Genomic DNA, 21,815 nt, shown 5'->3' on the forward strand with positions numbered 1-21,815 from the left:
CTTCAGGTGCATCCAGTAATGTCGTTATCACAGCGATCTCTAAAACTCACAATGACCTAAACTAATATTGTGGCAGTTCACGGCGAACAGGGGGCAGAAGAAAACCCTCAACCTTTTAAGCTTCACTAAGAATAATGCCATAATATCCTTTATTGATGGAAATCACTAATACGAATTATTATGTTTGAAAGCTGAATATCGCCCCGCTGAAGATCGGGACTCGGGTTTGGTAGAAGTGAAAAGCGACTTCAAGATGACTTCACTGGATAGCAAGGATTTTCCTCTTTGGGGACAGACACAGAAATGAAAGAAGTTATTGTAAGAACAGAATACGTGCTTATATCCAGGCATGAACAACGAACACTCCCACTCAACAGATGAATTATCACCGTTCCTTATCAGCCTGTTTACAGAAGGTTTTATTCCCTACTTTTCCCCTGCATTGTTGTCTTTATCCTAGTGTGGGGGAAAGCAGACTCTCCGGTCAAAACCCCACGTGCTCCTTCATCTCCGTTTCTGTCTGTATCACACATTTTGAACCCAACGCCACCTCAGCAGCTTCAAAAGCAACGACAAGGTAAAGTCCTCCTTTATGATCCCTCCCTCCCCTATTGACAGTGGAAGAATACAAATGAAGCAGCAGGAGGTTCCTCCGCCAGGATGCTGCTGTAATGAAGGCAATCCTCTTAATTTGCTCCCTGGGAAGTCGACTGAATAAAAAATACAAATAAAAACCCCAACAGCTCTCATTTGCCTGCGTTGGCTGAGAGTGGACCTTCATCTCAGCAATCACGGAAAGCAACAGGTTGGTTAACTTAATCAAAATATTCATTCAGTATCATTATTTCCTTCCTTTCAATATTAATTTCAGCCTACAGAAAAGCACCACGTGTGCACCTCTAAACCCGTGTTTGTCCGGTGCCTTGGACACCCTCTGCTGAAAAAGGTTGAGCAGTTTGTAAATGAAACTACTGTCATCCGAGCAGAGGGGGAGTGTTCTTCATAAAGCTAAAACTCATTTCTTACTTCCTTCATACCGTAAACAGCCAAAATTGCCAACTTCATTGTAAGCTGCTGTGCAGCAAAAGCGAAGAGCAGGGCAAGTAAGGCTTACCTCTTCAGCTTCTAAACATCTTTGCAGGCAAAAGTGTGGGGTACAGTCCTCCAACACGCCAAAAACATTCAGTTCCTGGCTAATATCTCAATTAAATATGTGTTATACACAGGTGAACTCCAAAAAGTCAAAACTGATTACTTAATTTGAATCTATCTTATCCATTCTTTAGCCAAATACAGTATAAAGCCAAATTAGAAATCATAGCAATTAAAGAAACTGTTCTAAATAAAATATTCACCTTCGGATGCTTTTGAAAGATGGAGAGACGTCACAGACATCCCAGTTCTACTTTTCCTTTTGCTCATTGTGTCTTGATCAGCATTTACACTATAGCCAGACATACATCACCTTCTCACAGTGTATTAAGCAGGCTTGGAGCTAGTCCTAGGGGAATGAAGGTGCTTGATGGGCTTTCACACCACCATTCACTCTCCAGCTCCTCACAGAAGCTGTGTCAGACACCACATCCCTAAATACAGAGCCTCACGTAGCCACTGCTCATAGTCAAGCAAGCAGGTGCACACAAGATTCAGAAATCCATTATTTCAGATGCCCCGGCTGAGTCTTAACGTCACTTTTAATTTCCAAACACATTTAAGACATAGGACACGATTGCCAAAACTTAGTTGTTTCTTTGATGCTGTCAAGAGGGTCCAAACCACTGAGACATGCAGAAAATACAGACTAATAGATAAGCCTAAATCTAACATAATAAAATGAGAACTTGCGTGTTTCATGTTTAAGGGTGGAACTATAATGCCACAAATATACCTGCTGGTGTTGGTGCTAGAAAAACATGGAAGCTGGTTCGTTTCCTAACGTGTTGAGTATCTGACTTTGATTTTCCCGGCTTAGTGCTGTGCCTTTTAGGCTCAGCAAGTCTGTTCCTCTTGTTTCAGGAATACGTCAAGACTTGGCATTAGTTTCAAGAGCGATTAAAATTGTTAATTAATGACACTGGGATTCAAGTATTGCTTCCTATCACAAGACATAAAACATGTTTTAAGAAAGAAAACAGGTAATATTTCCATTTTACAATAGAGAAGCAATATATGGCATACTAAATGAAGTTTCTATGGTTGGTCAGCAGATGAGATGCAGAGTCCAAATTAGGAACTAGGTCTCAGTCCTAAAGCCTTTATACTTTATATATTTACTTTATATATATATACTTTATATATTTTTTTATTTGCTAAGCTTAAAAAGCAATTAGGTCTCACTACTAAATATCGCATGTGAAGACGTAATTGATTTCTAACACATTTCTTTCAAAATACTTCTAGAGTTTTCCCCTGAATATTAAATACATAGAGGTGGGTGTACGGTTAATTAAGAGAAAATGTCACTAAGAAAATCCATTGTCACAGCGTAATGGTTGCCTGCAGATGGGGATGTGCCGGCAGTGAGATAAGCGAGATAGAGTCATTTATTAAGCAACAGCACCCGCCAGGCAGCGCATTTCAGGGGAATTATCTCAAGCCTTGGGTGGTAATACAAGGAACAAGCCTGAGAAGCCTGAGCAGCTTTAACCATCCGAGAAGTATTATAATGACTCAGAAGTGCCAAGGCTTGAGGTCCATTTTATTGCTCTTATGAAATGTAATTTAAACAAGGCAAACAGTGAGATTTGCTCATTTACTGGGCATTATGAACATAATTGGCCATTACTGACACCACTGATGACCAAGCAAAACCTGTGGTTGTGAGCGGCATTTTAAACTAACCCAAAAAATAGGGGTGATTTCACATAATTAATTTCCTAACTTTGCTAGGTTAAGCAAGAGTATTAAGATCTCTGAAGAAAATAATATTGTTGGGGGTAATGCTTGAATCACCAATTATCCTATGGTCAAACCCTATTTATAAAACTATAATGAATGTTTGTTTTCTTGCAACCACTGAGAAATGATTAAATCTTGAATGATTCAGCCATTTTTAATATATTTCCTAATAGAGCAAAAAAAACCCCAACTAACCAAACTCCACCAAAACCCAACTGTCTGGTTCTCTTTCTAATAGACATTTCCAAGGGAAACAGAGCCTTGCATTTTGACCTGCACAATTTAAGATCCTGACGGCCCAATTCAGAAACACCTCCTCTTAATTAAAAGTAAAATGAATAGAGATAAGAGACAAAGTCTTTCTATCATGTCTTTTATATTAAATACAAACCATCGTAATTTTCCGTGTAACTTCATTATTTTGTCTACATTCACTTTAATTGTATTAAACTAAGTAAGCTTTTCAGTGTTGGTCTCCAAAGCAAATCCTCTAGAACATTCCTCTGCAAGTTCTTGCTAAAAATCACGCAACATTTCATCTGTCTCAAAAAAACCCACCGATTATAGAAAACGGGTTGGGAATAACAAAATCTTGAACTTCTGTTTCTTAAATCATTGGTTTTCTCCAGCAATGGTGAGAGCAGAATGCTCTCTAGAGTATTTCATAACAAGAGCCCATAAAGTAGTAGGAAGCTAATAGAAAACCTCCCAGAGATTTAGCTAAGTTCTCAGCAAGAATAAATAGACATTTTGCCATTGCAGTGGTTCAATTCAGTTAATCTCCATGAAGGTTTTAGTAAACCTAATTTCCTCCCCAAAACAGCTCTTTGGTCCTTGTTCACATGGCAGATTTCCAACATTGGCACGTTCTAATTGAGGGCGAAATTGGAGGGAACAGCAACGATACCAGGGCAACATTTTTTGTCCAAGCGGCAAAAGTTAGGTTTGAAAAGAAGCAAAATACAGAGCTTCTGCCACTTCGTTTTCTAAGATGAGCAAGTAGAAAAGAACAAATTCAGAAGCCACGACACTAAATTTCAATGTACCTGAAAGCCTCCGTAGCCTAATGAATTTGCTTCATCTTTAGACATAAATAAAGACCTCTGAGATAACAGATGTGTGTTACAGCATCTCGTGCCTGGATGAGTGGTTCAGAGTCAGGAGCGTTTGTTTTTCATATAAACCACAGCACTGCGTGGCCAACACCACTGCAAAGTCTCTGCCTTCTTAGTGGCCACAGTGTAGTGCAGATTCAATGGGTATATTGGGTAGTAAGGCAAAGAATTTCAATGCACTGGTCATCATTTTTTTGTTCAAATGAAGGGTTTGAGTACAGAATAAAAGCCAAAAGAAAACACCTTGCAGTTTACACACTTTTAGATGAACTGAGGCTCCCCAGTTACATTGCAGTTCTGTCTTCAAAATTCTGTCTTCTAATCCAAAATCACATGTATCTTAAAATGGCAAAAATAAAGTATACAAGTACATACACTGATCTCTGGGATGAACATAAAATTGAAAGGGAAACCAAGAGAAAATACATCTCTATACTATGATAGTCTCAAAATGGTACTTAGACCAGTCACTCCAACAGAGAGAAAAGAAGAAATGGAAAACCAAGTTCAAGAGCCAAGTTTAAATGATCTAAGCTACAGTGACAGTAAGTTTCAGTCTACCTTCAAGGAAACAATTAAAATTATGCTACCGAGTATGACAGCAATCACAGACTTGACTTAAAAACTATTAGACCGGTCTGTGCTGAGTCTGGTCTACAGACAATGACATAGTCTTTTTAACCTGTTAATAGAATTTCATCAGGGCATCAGAGTCGAGGCTGAAATAAAACCCAAAATGACACAGCAGTGACCTGGGAAAAGTGACACACAAAGTGACCTGGGAAAATCTGCAGCGTTTTCACCTATTTTAGAAGAAACAAGCGAATTGTTTTCTTTCCTCCGCCTAGAGAACGGAAAGAGAAGACGCCGCCAGAACGCGCTCCATAGACTCAGACTAAGAGCCCAGCGCAATCAAAGCCCTCGCAATCCTCGGTTCATGCTGTTTTGTTTCTCTCAGCGCAGGATATAAAAGCATCTTTGGCTGTATGTTTTGATAACCGAAATGAGTACCTTGTCATGTTTTAAATCGGCATCTGAAAGGCTTCTTAAGCGAACGTGACAGTATTTGAAACACCCCATGCTGCCACACTTAAGATATGCCAGTCACCATTAATAGCGACAGATTTGGTATTCCAAAACAAATAAAACCTGCAGAGTTTTGCTGCTGAATGAAGGGCTGATGAGTGAAAACAGAAGCAAAATTACTACAATAGCCAGTTAGCCTGTCAATGGAAATTACTTTCATTTGTCTGTATTCACAAGGGTTAGTAAACAATAACGCTTCGGCTAATACAGTTTTTGTTATATTCAAATTGAATGTGAAATACAGGCTGGCATTATAAATGGATTTCTTACTCTTTCACACTGGATTTCTGAGGCCTTCTGAGTCTATAAATTGGTTGTTAAGTTTCATATACTTTAGAATCAACCCTATAAATCTTTGTAATTTTTCCTCCTAGCCAATGAAGGACCATGCTTCTTGTTTGAAGGCGAGATGTGCCTACAGCTTCCCCTCACTCAGCAGGAACCAAGGGAATATTCTATATTATTCTAGCGGATTCTAAAGAGTTGTGCTGAAAAGCCACTTGGCAAGGCGGTAAGATCTCTCTCTCTGTAAAGAAAAGCCTCTCACCTTCCTGGTTCTCTGAATTTGTTTTTTTGAAGCCCCATAACAGTTTTGGGGCTCCCAGCTGCCCTGTCCCCCCATCAGGTTTTACTGAGATGCATCTCATGACCTTCTCACCACGGGGAGTGATGCAGACCTACTGGAGCAAACTCCCGGCCAGGAAATTCTGCTTTTTTTTATCATCTAGTCCCACTCCTTTTCACCTCATTTCTTCCTCATCTTCGTGCTTAATTCAAGGCTCCCCTCTAACCCCCCCTTCAAGCACTCATGTTTACTGACTGATCAGAAACCCCTTGTATTTGTAAGCCACTGAAGGCCCCCCTTGTGGGCTCCTACTCTGGACCTATGGCTTTGGAAACTTTGGGGCCCTGGGTAACACAGGTTTACTTGAATAGATACAAGGCAAACAATTCTGATAATAATTCAGGAGACTGACGCATGTGATTAAACTGGCTTTGCCTCCTTTAAACCTTTTCTGGGCAGTCTCCTATAAAGCTTTTAGGGACTAATGATGTTTGGAGCATAGCAGGGATGCTAAGGCTAATACCAGGCAATAAACCTATGTAAAATTACTCGCATTTATGCAGTAGAAAAACTAATTCACAAGTTTGAACCTAACGGGCAGACAGATGTAATGAGTCTAGTTCTGTAACAGACCAACTGCTCTCTCACAGTTGGATTCCCTACACGGTTACACTGGGAATATTTTGGACAGAAAGGAAACCCACCCACATACATTCAAAAAACATTTGCAACTCTTGGCTGGCTGCGAAGTCTTTGCTTTTTCTTAAAAAAAAAAAATAAATTCACAACAAACATCAAAATATCTTCAGCTTTCCTCAGCTAGAATTTGCTATAATGTGCATTGAGCAGTGATATCGACGCAAATTAGAATTTTAAAAGTAACGTCTCTAGGTCAACGTGTTTAAAACCATCCCTCTTGTGGAAATTCTCAACTTCATCTTTCCTTCTTTTTTTTTTTTGGATGGTAGTGTTAATTCAGCTTTTTTACCTTCTAGGTGTTTCACACTCAATTTTCCCGCATGCCTTTAGCTTTTTGGATGTCATTTGATAGTTTCTAACAGGGAATAATATCTTTTCTAAATTACATGTTGCCAGTGTTACATCAATTTGATGCTTTCACCTACAGCATGGGTGTCAAACTTATTTTCAGTGTAACTACTCCTACATTTTACAGACCTAAAATTATATTCGGCCCTTTGAAGGCAACCGTGAGGCTGATGTGGCCTCTGGTGAAAATGAGTTTGACCTACAGATTTCCATCCAAGTTCATGTTAAAATCTAAAATACTGTCTGGGAGCTTTGAGGCTGCAGTTGACATTGCTCTTTGTAGAGCAGGTGCTCCGTGCAATTAAAAATAGGTGTATCTGCATTGCTGGTAGGGACTAATGAACAATTACACAGCTATGCCGGAAGGTATTTGTTCTGCTGTGTTGTCAAGTGTTATTGTCTAAATCTTCTTTGTTCTTGTAGGAAGCTGTGTTTTCTTATTCCACTTTGCAATACAATCCTAATTTGTAGACCTGAATTTTAAGTAGCATATACCAAACCCAGACCTGTAGTCCCTGGTGGCTTTGGAACGCATGGGTAAAGCTCTGCCAGAAGAAGCAGGCTGTGAAGGACTTGGGAATATAAACAGAATTGGGGAATAGCCTGGGCTCCACCAGATGCTAAAGGGATTGAGAGAGCATCCAGGGAGGCCAGAGAAGGTTGAGTCTAAACTTTACATAAGAAATTGCGATAAATCAGAAGAGGGACGTTATCAGATACAACAAGACCATTTAACACTGAAGACTAGTCTAAACTTAGCTCAAAAGCCAAATCCCAACATTTACTGTCTGACTGTGAAAGAACATAGCGCTCACATTAACTATGAGTAATTTTTCAGCAGATATCAGAAATACTCTTTTTTTTCCTTAACCTGAGGAAAGAAAAAACATCTTCCTCTCATTAGACAACTACAGATAAAAAGAAGATAGCATGTAGTGCTCTGAACTTCTCGTGGTTCCCACACTGGGCAGCCAAACACCTTAGAAACCTTATAGCACAAGGTTTTCCAGTGCTCCCAGTCCCCCGTGGGCCATGGGAGGGAGATGCGGAAAATGAAGGTCTCTGCAGCAATGCAGAGGTTTGCTCCTGTCTCTTACCTTGTTGCACAAAGGATCCGTAGACAAACCACATGGAGTTGTAGAGAGTTGTGGAGGTCATGGATCCCATCTGAAGGCGCGGGGGGTTGAGCCAGTTCAAGAGGTAGACCAGTAGCCCCACTAAGAGCACAGTGCCGGCGATGCACGCCCACAGGGAGAGGTCGAACGGTGCCAAGCAGGCAAACATGTCCACTGTCTTCTCCGCCTTGCGAAGCAGCACGCCCACCGAGTAGTCCATGTAACGCGTTGTGAAGTCCACCACGTTCTCCCTGTCGGGGGTGATGGTCAGGGCAGAGATCCCTATATCAGCTCTCTGAGGAAAGCGGGAGAGAGAACATGCATAAGCAGGATCTCCAGGAAAGATCTTTGTTCCTCTGTGCTTTGTAGCAGCTAAACTTATGAAGAAGCAGATGCCAAGACCGATGTCTTAAGCATTGCATATGTGGTCCCAGAAATGTGACTAAAGCTTGAACAGTATAACTGTACCGCGTGTCTTAGTTTCTGTAAGCAAACCTCACTCGGTGGACTTGGGCACTTCATTTTCCAAGGAATCAAAATACTTCAAATACAGATAATAGCTGGAGGAAATCTACTTCTGGCCATTTTTTTTTCAGCCTGGCTTACTGAAGCCATCATGGCCATTGTGGGAAAAGGCAGACCTTGTGTATGGCCTTTCCAATCAGAGGAGCCACACGATATCCAAAATGTTGGTGACATGATGATCATGACAAAGGGCCACCGCATGACAAAGAGCATCTTAGATATCCTGGGATTTTGGGGGCACTTGAAATTCTGAAAAAACATCAATTTTGACTGCAGAGTCTGAAGTGCAGAAGAGCAGATATTCCACGTGGTTCCTTTACTATTAATTGCTCTATACGCCCCTGTTAAGCAATTCCTCTCCATGCCAACATGTCCTGCAGCTACCTTGGACTTGTGCCATTGACATTCTTTTAAATTTAAAGAACCCATTTCAGATGAGAAGCAGATGAATAACATTCCTTGATCTCACCATTGTATTTCACAGCATGTCTGGATATTGGGCCCTCCAGAGGCACCAGGCAGAACTACAGTAGGTGCTATTTTACTTTTTGCACGTACAATTAGAACTGCAGGGAAAACGAGAAAGGGTATTCAAAGCAGACACATTAACACAATTTTAAAAAGCCCAAATACTGAACAGAAAGACTGTGAATTCTAGATCTTTTAATAAGAAAAAGACCACTTACAATTCTTTAAGCTGCTACTCGTTTGATTTAAGCCATTTCTGTTCTGCCTGAAGCCGTGTGTGGTCCTTTGGAAGGGGGTGAGGACAGCACAAAGGCTTGAAAGTACTGTGTCAAATGTTATTAACTCTCTTGAATCTCTTTCTTCTTGCCCAAAGAAGGCAGAAATTCAAAGCTCCTTAGAAATGTGATGTGAAATATTAAGTGGGAAGGTATGGCAGCTGAAACTGATTAGAACCAAATTTGCAAATCACCTGGGCTCTATTAATACCACCTGCAAAACACTCTGCAACCCATGGTACAAACACACTTAATCACAGCACACTTAAGACTTTGATTTAAATGATATTGCTTTAACTTCATACTAATTGTTAGCTGGCTTGAGACAGTGGCAGGAGATAGCTGCTGGCTGATGATTTGGGCAAAAAAAAAGGGTTTGAAAACATTCATTTGCTTAAAAGGCATGAATTAGAGCTTCAGCTTTAATTTGGGGGTGAGATTCTCTAGTGTCTTAAGTGAAGCTGTGCTGATGCACACAACTGAAAACAGGGTTTTACCAACTCACTTCATGTCCCTTCCAAACAACGTTTTGTGAGTGATGATTTAAGTGCCCTTTGCCCATGGGCAGCAGCAAACTCAGTCAGTAACCCAAGGGAAAACTTCATCAGAGTCTTCCACAATTCTGAATACAAATGTATTTTTAAAATAATTCACAAATATAAAAGCCCAATGCTCTATACTAATAGTTATCAAACAGGAAAATGTGGTTATACTTAATGAATAAGTACGGTTATTTTTGTTTTTCCTGAATATACATCAAAAAGTAAAACAGGAATTCAGGGTTAAGGACACATGGAAACAAAAATCCCTGCTGTTTAATTTTAGCTGTGTTATTAATTACCAGCATGATACTAAAATATTGCCCTACTGCACCAGGTTATTGTGAGGTGCTAATTCAGGCTGTATTTGTAAGATGTTTAAAGATTCCCCACTGAAAAGCAATATACGTAGGCAAAGATTCTTTTACCAAATAATAGATTAGTGTAGAACTGAATAATAGGTTTTTTTCTGGCTCCCCCCGCCCTTTTAAAAGAGAAACCTATTTCTCTATGAACTACATTGAACACAGTATATGTGGCATTTGTGGAAATACTATGTTAAATCTCTGGGGAGCAGTATCTCCAAATTCCACTGCATTATGGTTCCACTGTGGTTATCAGCCACCTATGGCAGAGGAACAACGTTGTCCCAATGGAAAGGTTGCATGTTCTTTGTCATACTGCAGTAGCAATCGTGATATAATTATGTCTTGCAATTAAAGAGTGGTAGTAGAGTAAAAAACAGACAGGAGAGAATTAAGTCCTGACCTCTCAGTACTCCTGTGTTTAGCTGTTTTTAAAAAAATAAAGGTTATACTAAAATATGACAACTCATATTTTAAACTAAATTGAATGGTAAACATTAGTTTACCGGACGACTACAGGTTTAGCACAAAGCAAAGCTTAGGCTTAACCTAACAGCTGATCTACTGATGGTGAGCATTCTTAATTACATATAGATCCTGTCAACTTGTATCAAACTTGGAAGATGGAAAAAATCAAACGCTTGTCATTAACATGTCAGATTGGATCAGAGAAGACATCAGTTTGAAGAAGTCAAGGTTCACTTAGTGCTTCTGAGACAGAAAGGCAAATGCATGCAATTATGTCAATATTTAGATGTAAAGCTGCCAATCTGAATTATAAACAAGTGAAACTCCCCGCTCACTAAGTTTTTGCAGTGCCAAAACCAACCATCAGCATCCTAAATGTCTGTTTAACATGTTTCTGATGAATGAAACTCTGACTCCTAAAACACACTAAAAAAACAGCAGAGGGCATTATTTTTCTTTACGTGATGTGTCTAGCAATTTACACCTGTTAACAGCAGCTCTCCTGAGGTTGTTGTAAAGCAACGTTACCAGAATTAGAAAACCCAAAAGAAATGCCCAAATGGGTGTGATAGCATTGTCACCGGTGTCACAGAACCAGCTCATCAGCAAAGCCCATAAATCCCTGAAATGCCCCGATGCTATTGCTTTCGCAAGCACATCTCATACACACAAAAAGCAATCTTGTGTTGATTCCTGCGTTTCGTGATCAAGAACAGGGAAAATAAATGAATCTACTTTAAATTATTCCCGTGAGGCCTTTCATTTTATCAATTTCCAGCGTTAAATCAAGTTTCAATGAATGCTGGAAGCAATAAACCACAGTCCCACACGTTACATCGTTATTAATGCGGACATGCAAAAATGAATCACAGAGACATTTTTGCTCAAGTTAACACACATACATCCAAATAATTCTCCTTTTATTCAGTTATTATTTTTTCTTCTCACTTTTCCTCCCCTCATGCTTTCTTCTTTCCTGTGCTACTCTCCCCTTAGCAAGACACATTAAAAAAAGAGCCTTATAAGAGGCTTCTACTTGGCTTATGGTTTCTTTTAGAAATGTTTAGGCCTGCATTTAGTTTTCCTTTTTATTTTTTCCTATGGACCTAAATGCAATCAGATAGTTTTATCTATGATATTTTTTCCTTCTGATGGCTCCTCATTGGAAAAATATCCTAGCAAATGAGGTAACACGGTTGCACGTGGAAATAATGGCTGATGGATGTGAATATCACCGGGAGGTCCAGAGCCATGCTGGAAAGCCCACTGTCCTCTCCCATGGGTACATCCAGCTTATTTGGACAGAATAAGGGGCATGGAGCAAGGGTGAGCCTGATATAGGTCTTGACAATCAAAGCGGGGGAGGCTTGAGCCAGTTTCCAAATTCTAAGTAAAGACCAGTTGCTTTGATCTGCTGGTTCCAGCTCCTATTTTAGCAGCCAACAGGGACCTCATCTTCAAAGCTGGAATGGAGCAAACTTGGCGTGATCTCATGGCTTATCTTCTGCAGTGGCCACAGACATCCTTCTCAACCAGATGTACTCAAAAAGAGAAGGCGGCAGTTCCATTTCCCTTGAGGAGGACTTGACTTTTTGCAGAAATACGTTGTTCCAAACTAATTTCTGGCTCACGCACCAACAAAGAGCACTCCCCGTGTTTCTGGATTTCCTCCACACGTTGGCTGGACTATCACATTAAGACTTGGTTGGGAAAACAAGGAAATGCTCTATTTTGAACAGGTTAGACCTTTAATTTTAAACTATTCTCTGCTCCTTCGCTTCCTCTTACCAAGTTGCCAAGCAGATAGATATTTGAGTTCCGGGAGCAGAACTCCATTCACAGTAAATAAGAAAGCAGCCTTGCAAGAACGGCTTGCACTTGGTAAGGGCTGGATATACACTGGCTGCTCGCCCAGAGGTTCTTTTGCCTCAAGAGGGACAGAGAATGGTAGAGAAGGGCCCAGTGAACCTTTACTATTAATTATATAAGGGGTAAGGAAGACAAAAAAACTCTACGTTTCCGTGGAGTATTGGGAAAATACGTTTTTCGAATTACAAATGCAGTTCCGTTAACTCTTCATAGTTTCTAACTGTACAGAAATATTTCATATCCATGAAGACTCGTTTATAGCAAATGTGTAGCAGACTGGTAAATTTGTTCCACCCATGACATCTATTTATAGATCCAGGTGGTTACCACCTTAAGTGTGTTATCAGACTTATACAAGTTCCTGCCTACTAAAGGGACAAGAATGCCATACATGATAAAAATAAACCACACTACTATGTCTCATAGTTACATGAGGGGCTTTTAGTTGTTAAAATTTAGAAGATGGAGGAAAATATACTTTTCTAAGTATAGAAAGCCTTTTCCAGCTTACCATGTATGATCACAGCATTCCAGCTTCATAAGGGCATAGGGAAATGGCAAAAGAAGTTTATTACTACAGTGTAAATAGAATCATAGTATAGTTTGGGTTGGAAGGTACCTTTGTAGGAACTGTGCCACAGGTATGGCACATGTGCTTGTTTTCCGTTCCAACAGGTTTCAGGAAGACAGAATAAGTTAACCCTATTGCTGTTTTTTTCCTTTGCTTGGGGATTGTATTTTCATTCTTGTATTTAATGTAAAATTAAGTAGACTAAATGGTTTATTAATTACAGAATAGAGAACATACTACTCTTGATTCATACATCTACATAATGTGTTATTATATAGCAATAAAACATCTTCTCTTGATTATATACTTCATGTATTCATCTCACCAACATTTTTCTAAGTGCCATACGTTATTTACGTAATGCTTCACAAATCACTGCAACACCAAGTTTTCTTTTTCAAACAGCCTCTTCAACTAATTTGTGTCCGGTCTTGCCAAATTAATTAGGATGCTGTGCATCCCCTTATTTGACTGTGTTCAGATTTCACACTGCTATGCTTTGGTTGGAAAAAAGGGATTGCCTGGCTGCTTAAATATTTGCCAGCAAGCACTATTTCCAGCTTTTTCTTTCCTGCCCAAGGCACCTGGGGATACTATGAAATGCTGGTGACACAGGCAATGAACATCATTATATATATACATATATATTATTATTATTATATTATCAGCCAGTATCCTTTTTCAATGAGTTAGTGAAAACACTTTGTTCCGAACATCAGCCGGTATATATACCATGTATTATTTAGCTTTATCATATGACCTTATTTAGTAAGTTTATTAATAAACTTACCTTAAATACCAGTTCTCCTATCAGTCCATTCCAGGACCCATCATCCTGAGGGCTCCCATACTTGTGATCTGGTGCAACATAGATTTCATATTTAAAGCCAAGGTAAGTGGCCAAGGCTTCCAACACGTCTATTGAGAAGCCCTGATACTTCTTCGGCTTTCCCAGAACGTTTTCAGACACCATGACAAAGGGTTCTTCCTAAATAGAAAACAAAGTAGGCAACGGTCAGTAAAACAATTACAGGTCACAACTGGGTGCTGTGTAAGGAATGAAAAACATGGCAAAATAGGCTATACATGCATTTCTCTTGTCCTTCTACCGTCAACTGAATCTAAGGCGGCTCTATACAAACAGGATCCATTTACTTAGTTTAGGGAGAATCAATTATGGAACTTAAGTTTGTCTATAAAGAACAAGCAGTGAATATTTGTCAAAAAGATGACTAGAATAAAGGATGCAAAGAGATACTGCAAGTTGGAATGGGTTAGTCACATTTCCAAACTGTATGCTTTGCTTTTCTCTTTTGCCAAGATCTGTAATTGTTTTCTCCGTTTTAAAAAATTAATATTTCTAATAACATTCTCAAAAAGAGATGGTTTTTGGCTAAATTAATTTCTCCTCTTCCGCCCCCAATTCTTCCTATTGAGTATTTAATTTCTAGCCATTCTCCTTCCTGTCTTTTTAAAATGAAACACAAAATGAGATCATATTTCTGAACACAAAACATACACTTGCCATACGTGGATCTCACTTGTGCTTGTTCTTTGTTTTCCGTAAGAACATCTGTCTGATTTAGAGCAAAAGTATCAAATTCCCCCCAAAAGCATGAAGGCATTGTAACACTTGGGTATTTTTTTTTAAATATGCAACATTCCTTCCTTACGATTATTCACATAGTGCTGTAATTTAGTATGAGTTCCTCATACTATTCGCAGGTGCAGAAGGTCGAGTCTGCATGACCCACAAGCACACAGAAGAAAACAGGAACCATAGAATTTATTTCTTCTAGTTTTCCAAGATCCAAATAGAATAAAAATGGAGGACAGCAAATGAATTTTTCAAGTAGTTCTCCAGCACCTGGGTACCGAAAACATCGAAGAAACACAAACTAAGTTGGTGAAAAGGGAGGGAATTCGGCTTTGCTGCTCACTTGGGAGAAAGATTCTTTCCATGTAGACTCAAAACTGCTGGGAAAACATGTTTCCACACACACAAAAATATAGAATTTATCGATCTAAGCATATTATGCACAAAATTCTAAAGATTTGTGTGTTTAGAAGTTGATAATTTCCATATTAGAAAGGATTTATTCTTAATGCTTTCAAGTCATTAGAAAATAGCTGCTCATAAACTGAATTTTTATTCATTTACTTAAAAAGGGATTGCTAATTGCACTGATTTAAAACACTTTCAAAAGTGCCATTTTTCATGACTGATTTCAATCTTTTCTTAAGCTATGTAATATTGTTTGCTGTCGAGAGATTTACAAAAACACCCCAATGTCCAATGTGCTATATATTTAATGAAATAGAAATAATCAAATAAGCTTTATGCAAAGCAACTAATACTTGCCAATTTCTCCTGAAGCCTAGAGCAGCAAAATATTTAATCACATTCCAAACGAAACAAACCCAATCTATTCCTATGGGGTTTTCTTTTTGTAATTGTTCACATTTCTCAAAAGGCATTGAAAGAGGACAAAAATACTTATCTTGATTTTTTCCCCCCATAAATGCTGCAAGCTGAAACTATGGCTTTTGGTACACTGGGAAGGTGTTATGGGAGTTCCTATGGAAAGAGATCTATGTCCCCACAACCCTATCAAGCGAACTAGTGAGTTTGGAGGTGGCCAAATTCACCTGGATGATGAAATTTCCATTTGACCATCCTGTTTTAGATCCTTTACTAGACCACCTAATAAAGTTAAACAAAAAAAAAAAAAACAAAAACCCAAAAAAGAAGAGACAAGCTTTTGGGCAGAGAAAACCTTCTTGTCTGAAAATGGAAAGAGCAATACTCAAGCTAACTAGCAGAAAAGAGCAGTAACTCCGTGTTTAACTTGGTTACATGAATTAGTAAGACAACCAAAGAGAAACATTGGTTTATAACTGTGCTACAGAGGTAGGGGATAAAGTCAAGCAATAAATTCAGACCTTAGAGGAGGGAGAGCAAGAGAATGATGGTTTGTGAAGCACTCGGGGACAACTTATATGTAGGCAAAAAGTACATCCCTAAACCCAGAGTCTGTTTGGTATGACCTTCAGCAGCCAATAGACTAGTGAATTAAATTCCAAGCTTTGATCATCATCTTCTGGTTCTTCAGTGAAAATCGGGGTTCGGAGGCTCTGGTATATTTGAATAGATACTCTCTTTCTGGACAAATTAGAGAAAACTCTCTTGAAAGAACAGGAAAAGCACCATTCGAATCTTCAAGGCAGCTCTCGACTAAATGTGTGACAGGAAGAAAAGATTGCGTTCATGGTCTGTCTGTAACAAAGTGATGGTCTTAGACCAGCTGTACATGATTTGATGTGCACACCACATCTTCAGGAGATCATTGGATGGGCGACAAGACAGATGTTGTAATTACAAGGGTGGATTCTGTGGCTTCAAGTTGAGACTTATTTCAGGATAGAAACTATACGGAGCCGTGATACACTGCACTGCTGCGCTTATTTATGAGAGTCCTATGCTCTCTCTAAAGATAAAAATGCTAGGATGTACTTTACAAATGGAAAAGCAAAAGCAAAACAAAATGCTTGGGATTATTCTCCCGCTCAGCTGAATCATCTTTGCCCCTTAGAATGGTCTGAAAAACTTCCCGGCCAGAAGAATAGGCAAAAATCGTTAAGTGAACACAAAGTTATCGGCTTGTGAGATCGGAGAAAACAATCACTGCTCAGATTTACAACACGCATTGGGGATTGACTCTAAAGCTGCAGACAGGTTGCCTTATGTTCTTCTACCGTGTTTGGGAGAGAGTTTTGAAATTACGTAATTGTAAGGGTGGTTAGAATTCATAATGCACACAAATACGACCTCTGTGTCTACTCAGCAGAAATGTCTGAACACACTGGGATATAATACTTTAATATTGACACTCTGGGTTCATTAAATGGACTCTGTATTTGTTAAATATTCCCGTCTTCTCTAATGAAAGTAGAAAGAGAGGAAAAAACATACAAAATGAAGCTCGGTTGTGAGCAAGACTGACAATCTGTGCCCAGCACCGACTCCATGAACAGTGGGCAAGCACATTAAATAATTTATACACCTCAAGCAGAGCCCTGACAGTCACATGAACTAAATGTTCACTGGGACACCTGCAAATGCCAAGAAACTGCTGCCCAAACTGAAATTCACTCTCATTACTGGATCTCTCAGCTCCCTTCCAACACCACACGCAGCCACTGTAACCAACGAGAAACACTGTCATAAGCCATAAGAAAAGGATTTCCAAGCACAAAGTGCTGTTGTCTTGTTGCTAGGCATAATTACATTTTTCCTGACTCATAAAATAAATAACGCCCCAATTTTAAATGTTAGCCACTTTGCCTTTCTTTCCCCAAAAGATTTCCATGAAATATGCAGCCCCAAAGACTTAATTTCCTCAAGTGCTTTATTGACCGCTGTTTTGGGGGATTTTATTTGGCTAGGAGCAGTACAGCATCTTGTTATTTTTAATTGGACAGCAACACACATTACTTCATGTTAAAATCAATGACCAAAATTTAATTGAAACATTTCATTCTCTCATGACAGAAATTCTCCCACTAGCAACGGTTATAAAAATTGCCACAAAACAAAACACAATCCCCACCCCTTAATAACACTAAAATAAAGATGAAGGTTTAAAGCCTACAAAATTTTGGATAATTAAAGTATTACTCAATAGCCTGTTGCGCCAACAGGCCGTGTAACAGTATTGGCATGGAAAAGCACTCTTCTCAGACCTTGTGTTTTTCAAACAGACTGAAAACCAAGTTGGTTGTACTAACAGAAAAGAAGCAAGAAGCTGCATCACGGCTCAGAAGCTGAACACAACATTAAAGGAAGGGGCTTTTACATAGGACCTTTATTTACCACCGTCCTACGGGTGCTTCATCTCTCACTTTTTTAAATGACAGTTTTAATGACATCTTCGACGTGAGTTTGTGCTTTCAGCTACAGGACTTTAAACAATGGTTTTTCTCCTGAATGAAACAGCGGCTTCCAGATTTATTGTGCTATTTCGTTTAGTGCCATTTAAAAGAAACAAACAAAAAATGTTCGTCCGTATCCCCAATACCTCCCATTGCTCTGCAGTGGGACTGAGGCTTATTTCAAAGCAATCTACTGCAGCGGTGTATTAGGATACCGCCAAGCCCCGTGTATTGATTTTAATTCACAATAACTTAATGCACCTAATAGTTCTTTCTGAACCATTACAGTTATATGATAGGAAGATGGATTGAGATTGGAATCGATTGGGGCATCTCAGAGTATGTCTAAACAGCACAATGCCAGCTTTAATGTAGCTAGCTCAGATACTGGAATTATCAAAAGTGTAGTGTGGGCACATTAAGCTGCTGGGAGCTGCACTGTACTTCTTCCAGCAGCCGTCCAAGAGCTCCTATTCAGAACAAATTCATAGAATACTTCATGACATCGCACTGTAATGCGGTTCGCCTGCTTTTTTATCCTGCATAGGATAACTACAATCAGACTAAGAACCTCTTCCTCTTTAAAAGCCAAATTTCCTATGTGCTCCCTGAACTATGTGGATCCCTCTGGAATGCAAATATGCCCACGGAGCAGATGGGGCAGGATCAGTGAGAAGACAGGCGATAAGGACCTTTGAGAGGTGGCCCTTGACATAGAGATAAACTGGGTTAGTCCTACCAGGTTTTGCATTGCACCAACCTTGCTGTCAAGCTGTGGCCCCCTCCAGGTCCCCAAACATTTGAATTCCTCGACATTCACCCCATCTCATATATAGTACCCGCTACTTGAGAAAAAATAGATTGGAAATATTAATTGAAACCAAAGGGGCTGCGTGTCCCAGCAGGCTCTGAGATTAAAGCTTGTGAAACAGATGATCACAGTAGACATGTGCAGTGTAAATAACTGTAAGGTACATAACACAGCTATTAAACGTAACCTGTGCCCAGCCAGCAGCAATTTCAATTTGGCCCTTGTTCAGGTGTGGTGGTGAGAAGAGGAATGGAAAGCCAGGCTCTGCCTCTATCAAGGGATATTAGCTCCTGTTGTTATAACAATAATTTTAATCATCAGTATTTTGAGGAAATCTCATCACAGTACAGCACCACTTGAGAAAAAAATCAAATGGAAGGGATTAGCATCTCAGCTGACCAGCACAGTGTATTCAGTTTGGGCTTAATTCAGTGTATGGCACTAATATATATCCTAAACGTTTGTGCCTGCACTGTAAGTGAGGATGAGCCAGAGCCAGAAGGCACCAGAGCTTAAGGAGCAACTTTTATGTACCAATGGCTTCTGAAATACCGAACAGGACCACAAGCTACAAAAATAGTAGGTGCTACTTGCTATGCAGGGTAAGTAATGAAAAAAAAGGCGAAGAAGGAGAAAGACGCGTAACAAGGCCTCTCTTGAATGCTCATAATAGCTGCCACATAACGCAATTATTACCAGCTTTAAGGGTGTAAGTTTCTATCTGCTAAAAAACATAACCTAAAACCTACGGAACTTAAGGAAAAAATCTGTCTGACTGTGGAACTAGTATCTCCCAGCACTATCTCCTGCTTTTTAACAGTACTTGGCTCAACTGAAGTCTAGAAGTCTTTCCTTATTTTCAGAAATTGAAGTATCTATGTGACTTATTGCTTAGAACCATAATAAAAGTGTCTATTTTTTAGAATTAAATTGTTTCTAACCAGTATTTCATAAGTTTCTGAGGAGAGTTAGGCCAACACAAACCGCTCCTGCAAAGACCTCGTCTTACTTTGTAATTCTTTATACATGTTACTATGTTTTTTTGTTCCAATAGTACCAACCTATTTTCTTTTATTTGACTAGAAGTAGATAGGGTTTCATGAAAATGTAAGCTGGAAAGAAGCTGGAAAACCTTCTTTCCTTTCTCTGATTCAGGATAAAACTACCAAGGCAAAAATGAGCCTACTCTTCCTGGACACCCCTCTGGCAAAGCAGAGTCCAGAGCCACCTTACAACTCAATACCTAAATGTTCTTACCACTGGAAACTGTCATAGGAGCCCTGAAAGCCACGCTTACCTCGTGGTGGGCAACACTTGCTGTAACTATTCAGAGTTTGCTTATCCTTAAAATAATTGACCAGCCAAAGAGCAATTACGTTCCATTTTTAATGCTAAAGATACTCTCCTAAAAACTCATTTTTGTAAGAAGTGATTCGTATTATCAGCATGCATCCCAAGCCACTAAAACCAATTCTCTTTACATTAGGAGTGAGCAAACTATTATTAAAACAGGTAGAAGTGAATATGTTTTTTAAAAGTCAAAATTGCAGTTTCAATCAATGCTTGCCCAGAATCGTGCCCTGAACTCTCAATTAAAGTTACCAAATTGGAAAATCTGCCCCATGAAAAGACATTCCAATACCAACTGACTTTTCCATGGGCGTCATGGATCTCTCATAGCAAACAGCAGCTTTCGTGTCAATAACCAGGGTAACTATGGAGAGTAGTAAACAGCCTAATCCTGCCATGCATCATTGCTCCTCATGATTTCATTCATTTACCAATCAAATCAACACCCCTGCCACCGTTCCTATAATTTACCATCATTTCGCTGAGCATTTTCCTTGATGCGTTTGTCTATAAAAAGATCCATTCTTTCCAACTTTCTTTCAAAGGGCAGCAAAAAGAAAGAGAAATCAAGACACAGGGATCTGTTGCTGCCACGGAAACTATGTGTTCTTTGCAACCAGCAATGGAATATTCTAAAACTTCAAGTATTTTGGAAGTATTTTAACTACGGCACACGTGGTAGATACTAAATACACTACGGACTTACAGTACATAGAGATTTTAAGATAGACTCCAGATAGAAGAACCTACATCACTCACAGCTTTTCTGCCATTCCAACTCAGCTGCATGAATGACCATCAAAGGATTTATCCCTTACAGACAAAAAAGTCAAAAATGTTTGCCCAGAACACAAATACTACAAGAGATAAAGATGGTCAAGCAATGTTCCTTAACCTTTCCACCTTCTAAGGCATTTCTGCTGCCTGCAGGAAATTCACTACGGTGCACTAGAGTCCAATATGCCAATCATGTCGAGACACAGAGCAACATATAATTTAGTATAATACATGCCTTAATTTATTTTTTTGGTGAAGATTGTAGGCACTGGTGCATCTTATAGAAAGTGCAGCCTGACAGAATGAAGAAGCATTCACAGAAGTGCACCCCATTCAGTTGTTAATGTTGGGAAAGGGATCAGGACTGCATGAGAAAAGGGAAAAAACGGGAGCAGCATTATCTACGAGATTATTCTGATTGTACAATATTATAAAATGTTTATTCTGTACTTCCTGAGGTATCCCACACATAATCCCCGCTGCAGTTGATCTTTATTTTACGGTCATTCGCTGCTTTTTTGCCCTGCTGTTTTTTCATCCTTTATGACTTCTAACTGTTTATTCCTCTGCGTAGGCTTAAATACCATCTTATTTCATCTCTCTTACGCCTTTCCTTTTTCCTCTCACTCTGAAAGCTGCTCTAGTTCTTGGAAAGGACTTCTGTTAGTTTGTTTAAAGCCCTGTTAGAAGTCAAATCCCAGAGACAGTTCCAGCTTTTAAAACCGGGACTTAGCTTCATATCTCACTTTTCATCTTGTTCTCTGCCTGTTAAGTTCAACAGAAAAAGAGGCTGAAGAATCAGACCTCCTGCCGGCTCATGTCCTTGAAGATATTGTCTGCTTGCAGGTTTGTTTCTTTCCTAATGTGGGCAACAAATGCTCCTGAATTTCATGTCAACCACTGAGAACTCAACTAGTCCACATAATGATAATATTTTCCCTGCTGTAACTGATAAGAAAACACATGCCTCCTGTGTGGGAGCTGTGTCGAATTTTCATGTCAAGTCACAAATCTATTCTGCACCATTTAGGAAGTTATG

General features: G+C 39.4%; 1 protein-coding gene across 2 annotated transcripts in view; it reads right to left on the reverse strand.

Moving 5' to 3' along the window:
* GRID2 (glutamate ionotropic receptor delta type subunit 2) overlaps nt 1-21,815 on the reverse strand; it is a gene marked incomplete at both ends in the record, with an annotated part of 552,228 nt that overhangs the window by 87,969 nt on the left and 442,444 nt on the right. For both annotated transcript variants that reach the window (XM_082050631.1, XM_082050630.1), the window contains 2 exons: nt 7,809-8,121; nt 13,697-13,894. In XM_082050631.1, the coding sequence (XP_081906757.1) occupies nt 7,809-8,121; nt 13,697-13,894 (511 nt within the window). The remainder of the gene's footprint in view (nt 1-7,808; nt 8,122-13,696; nt 13,895-21,815) is intronic.

This window comes from Streptopelia decaocto (genome assembly GCF_964273445.1).
Source record: "Streptopelia decaocto genome assembly, chromosome: 4".
Lineage (NCBI taxonomy): Eukaryota > Metazoa > Chordata > Aves > Columbiformes > Columbidae > Streptopelia > Streptopelia decaocto.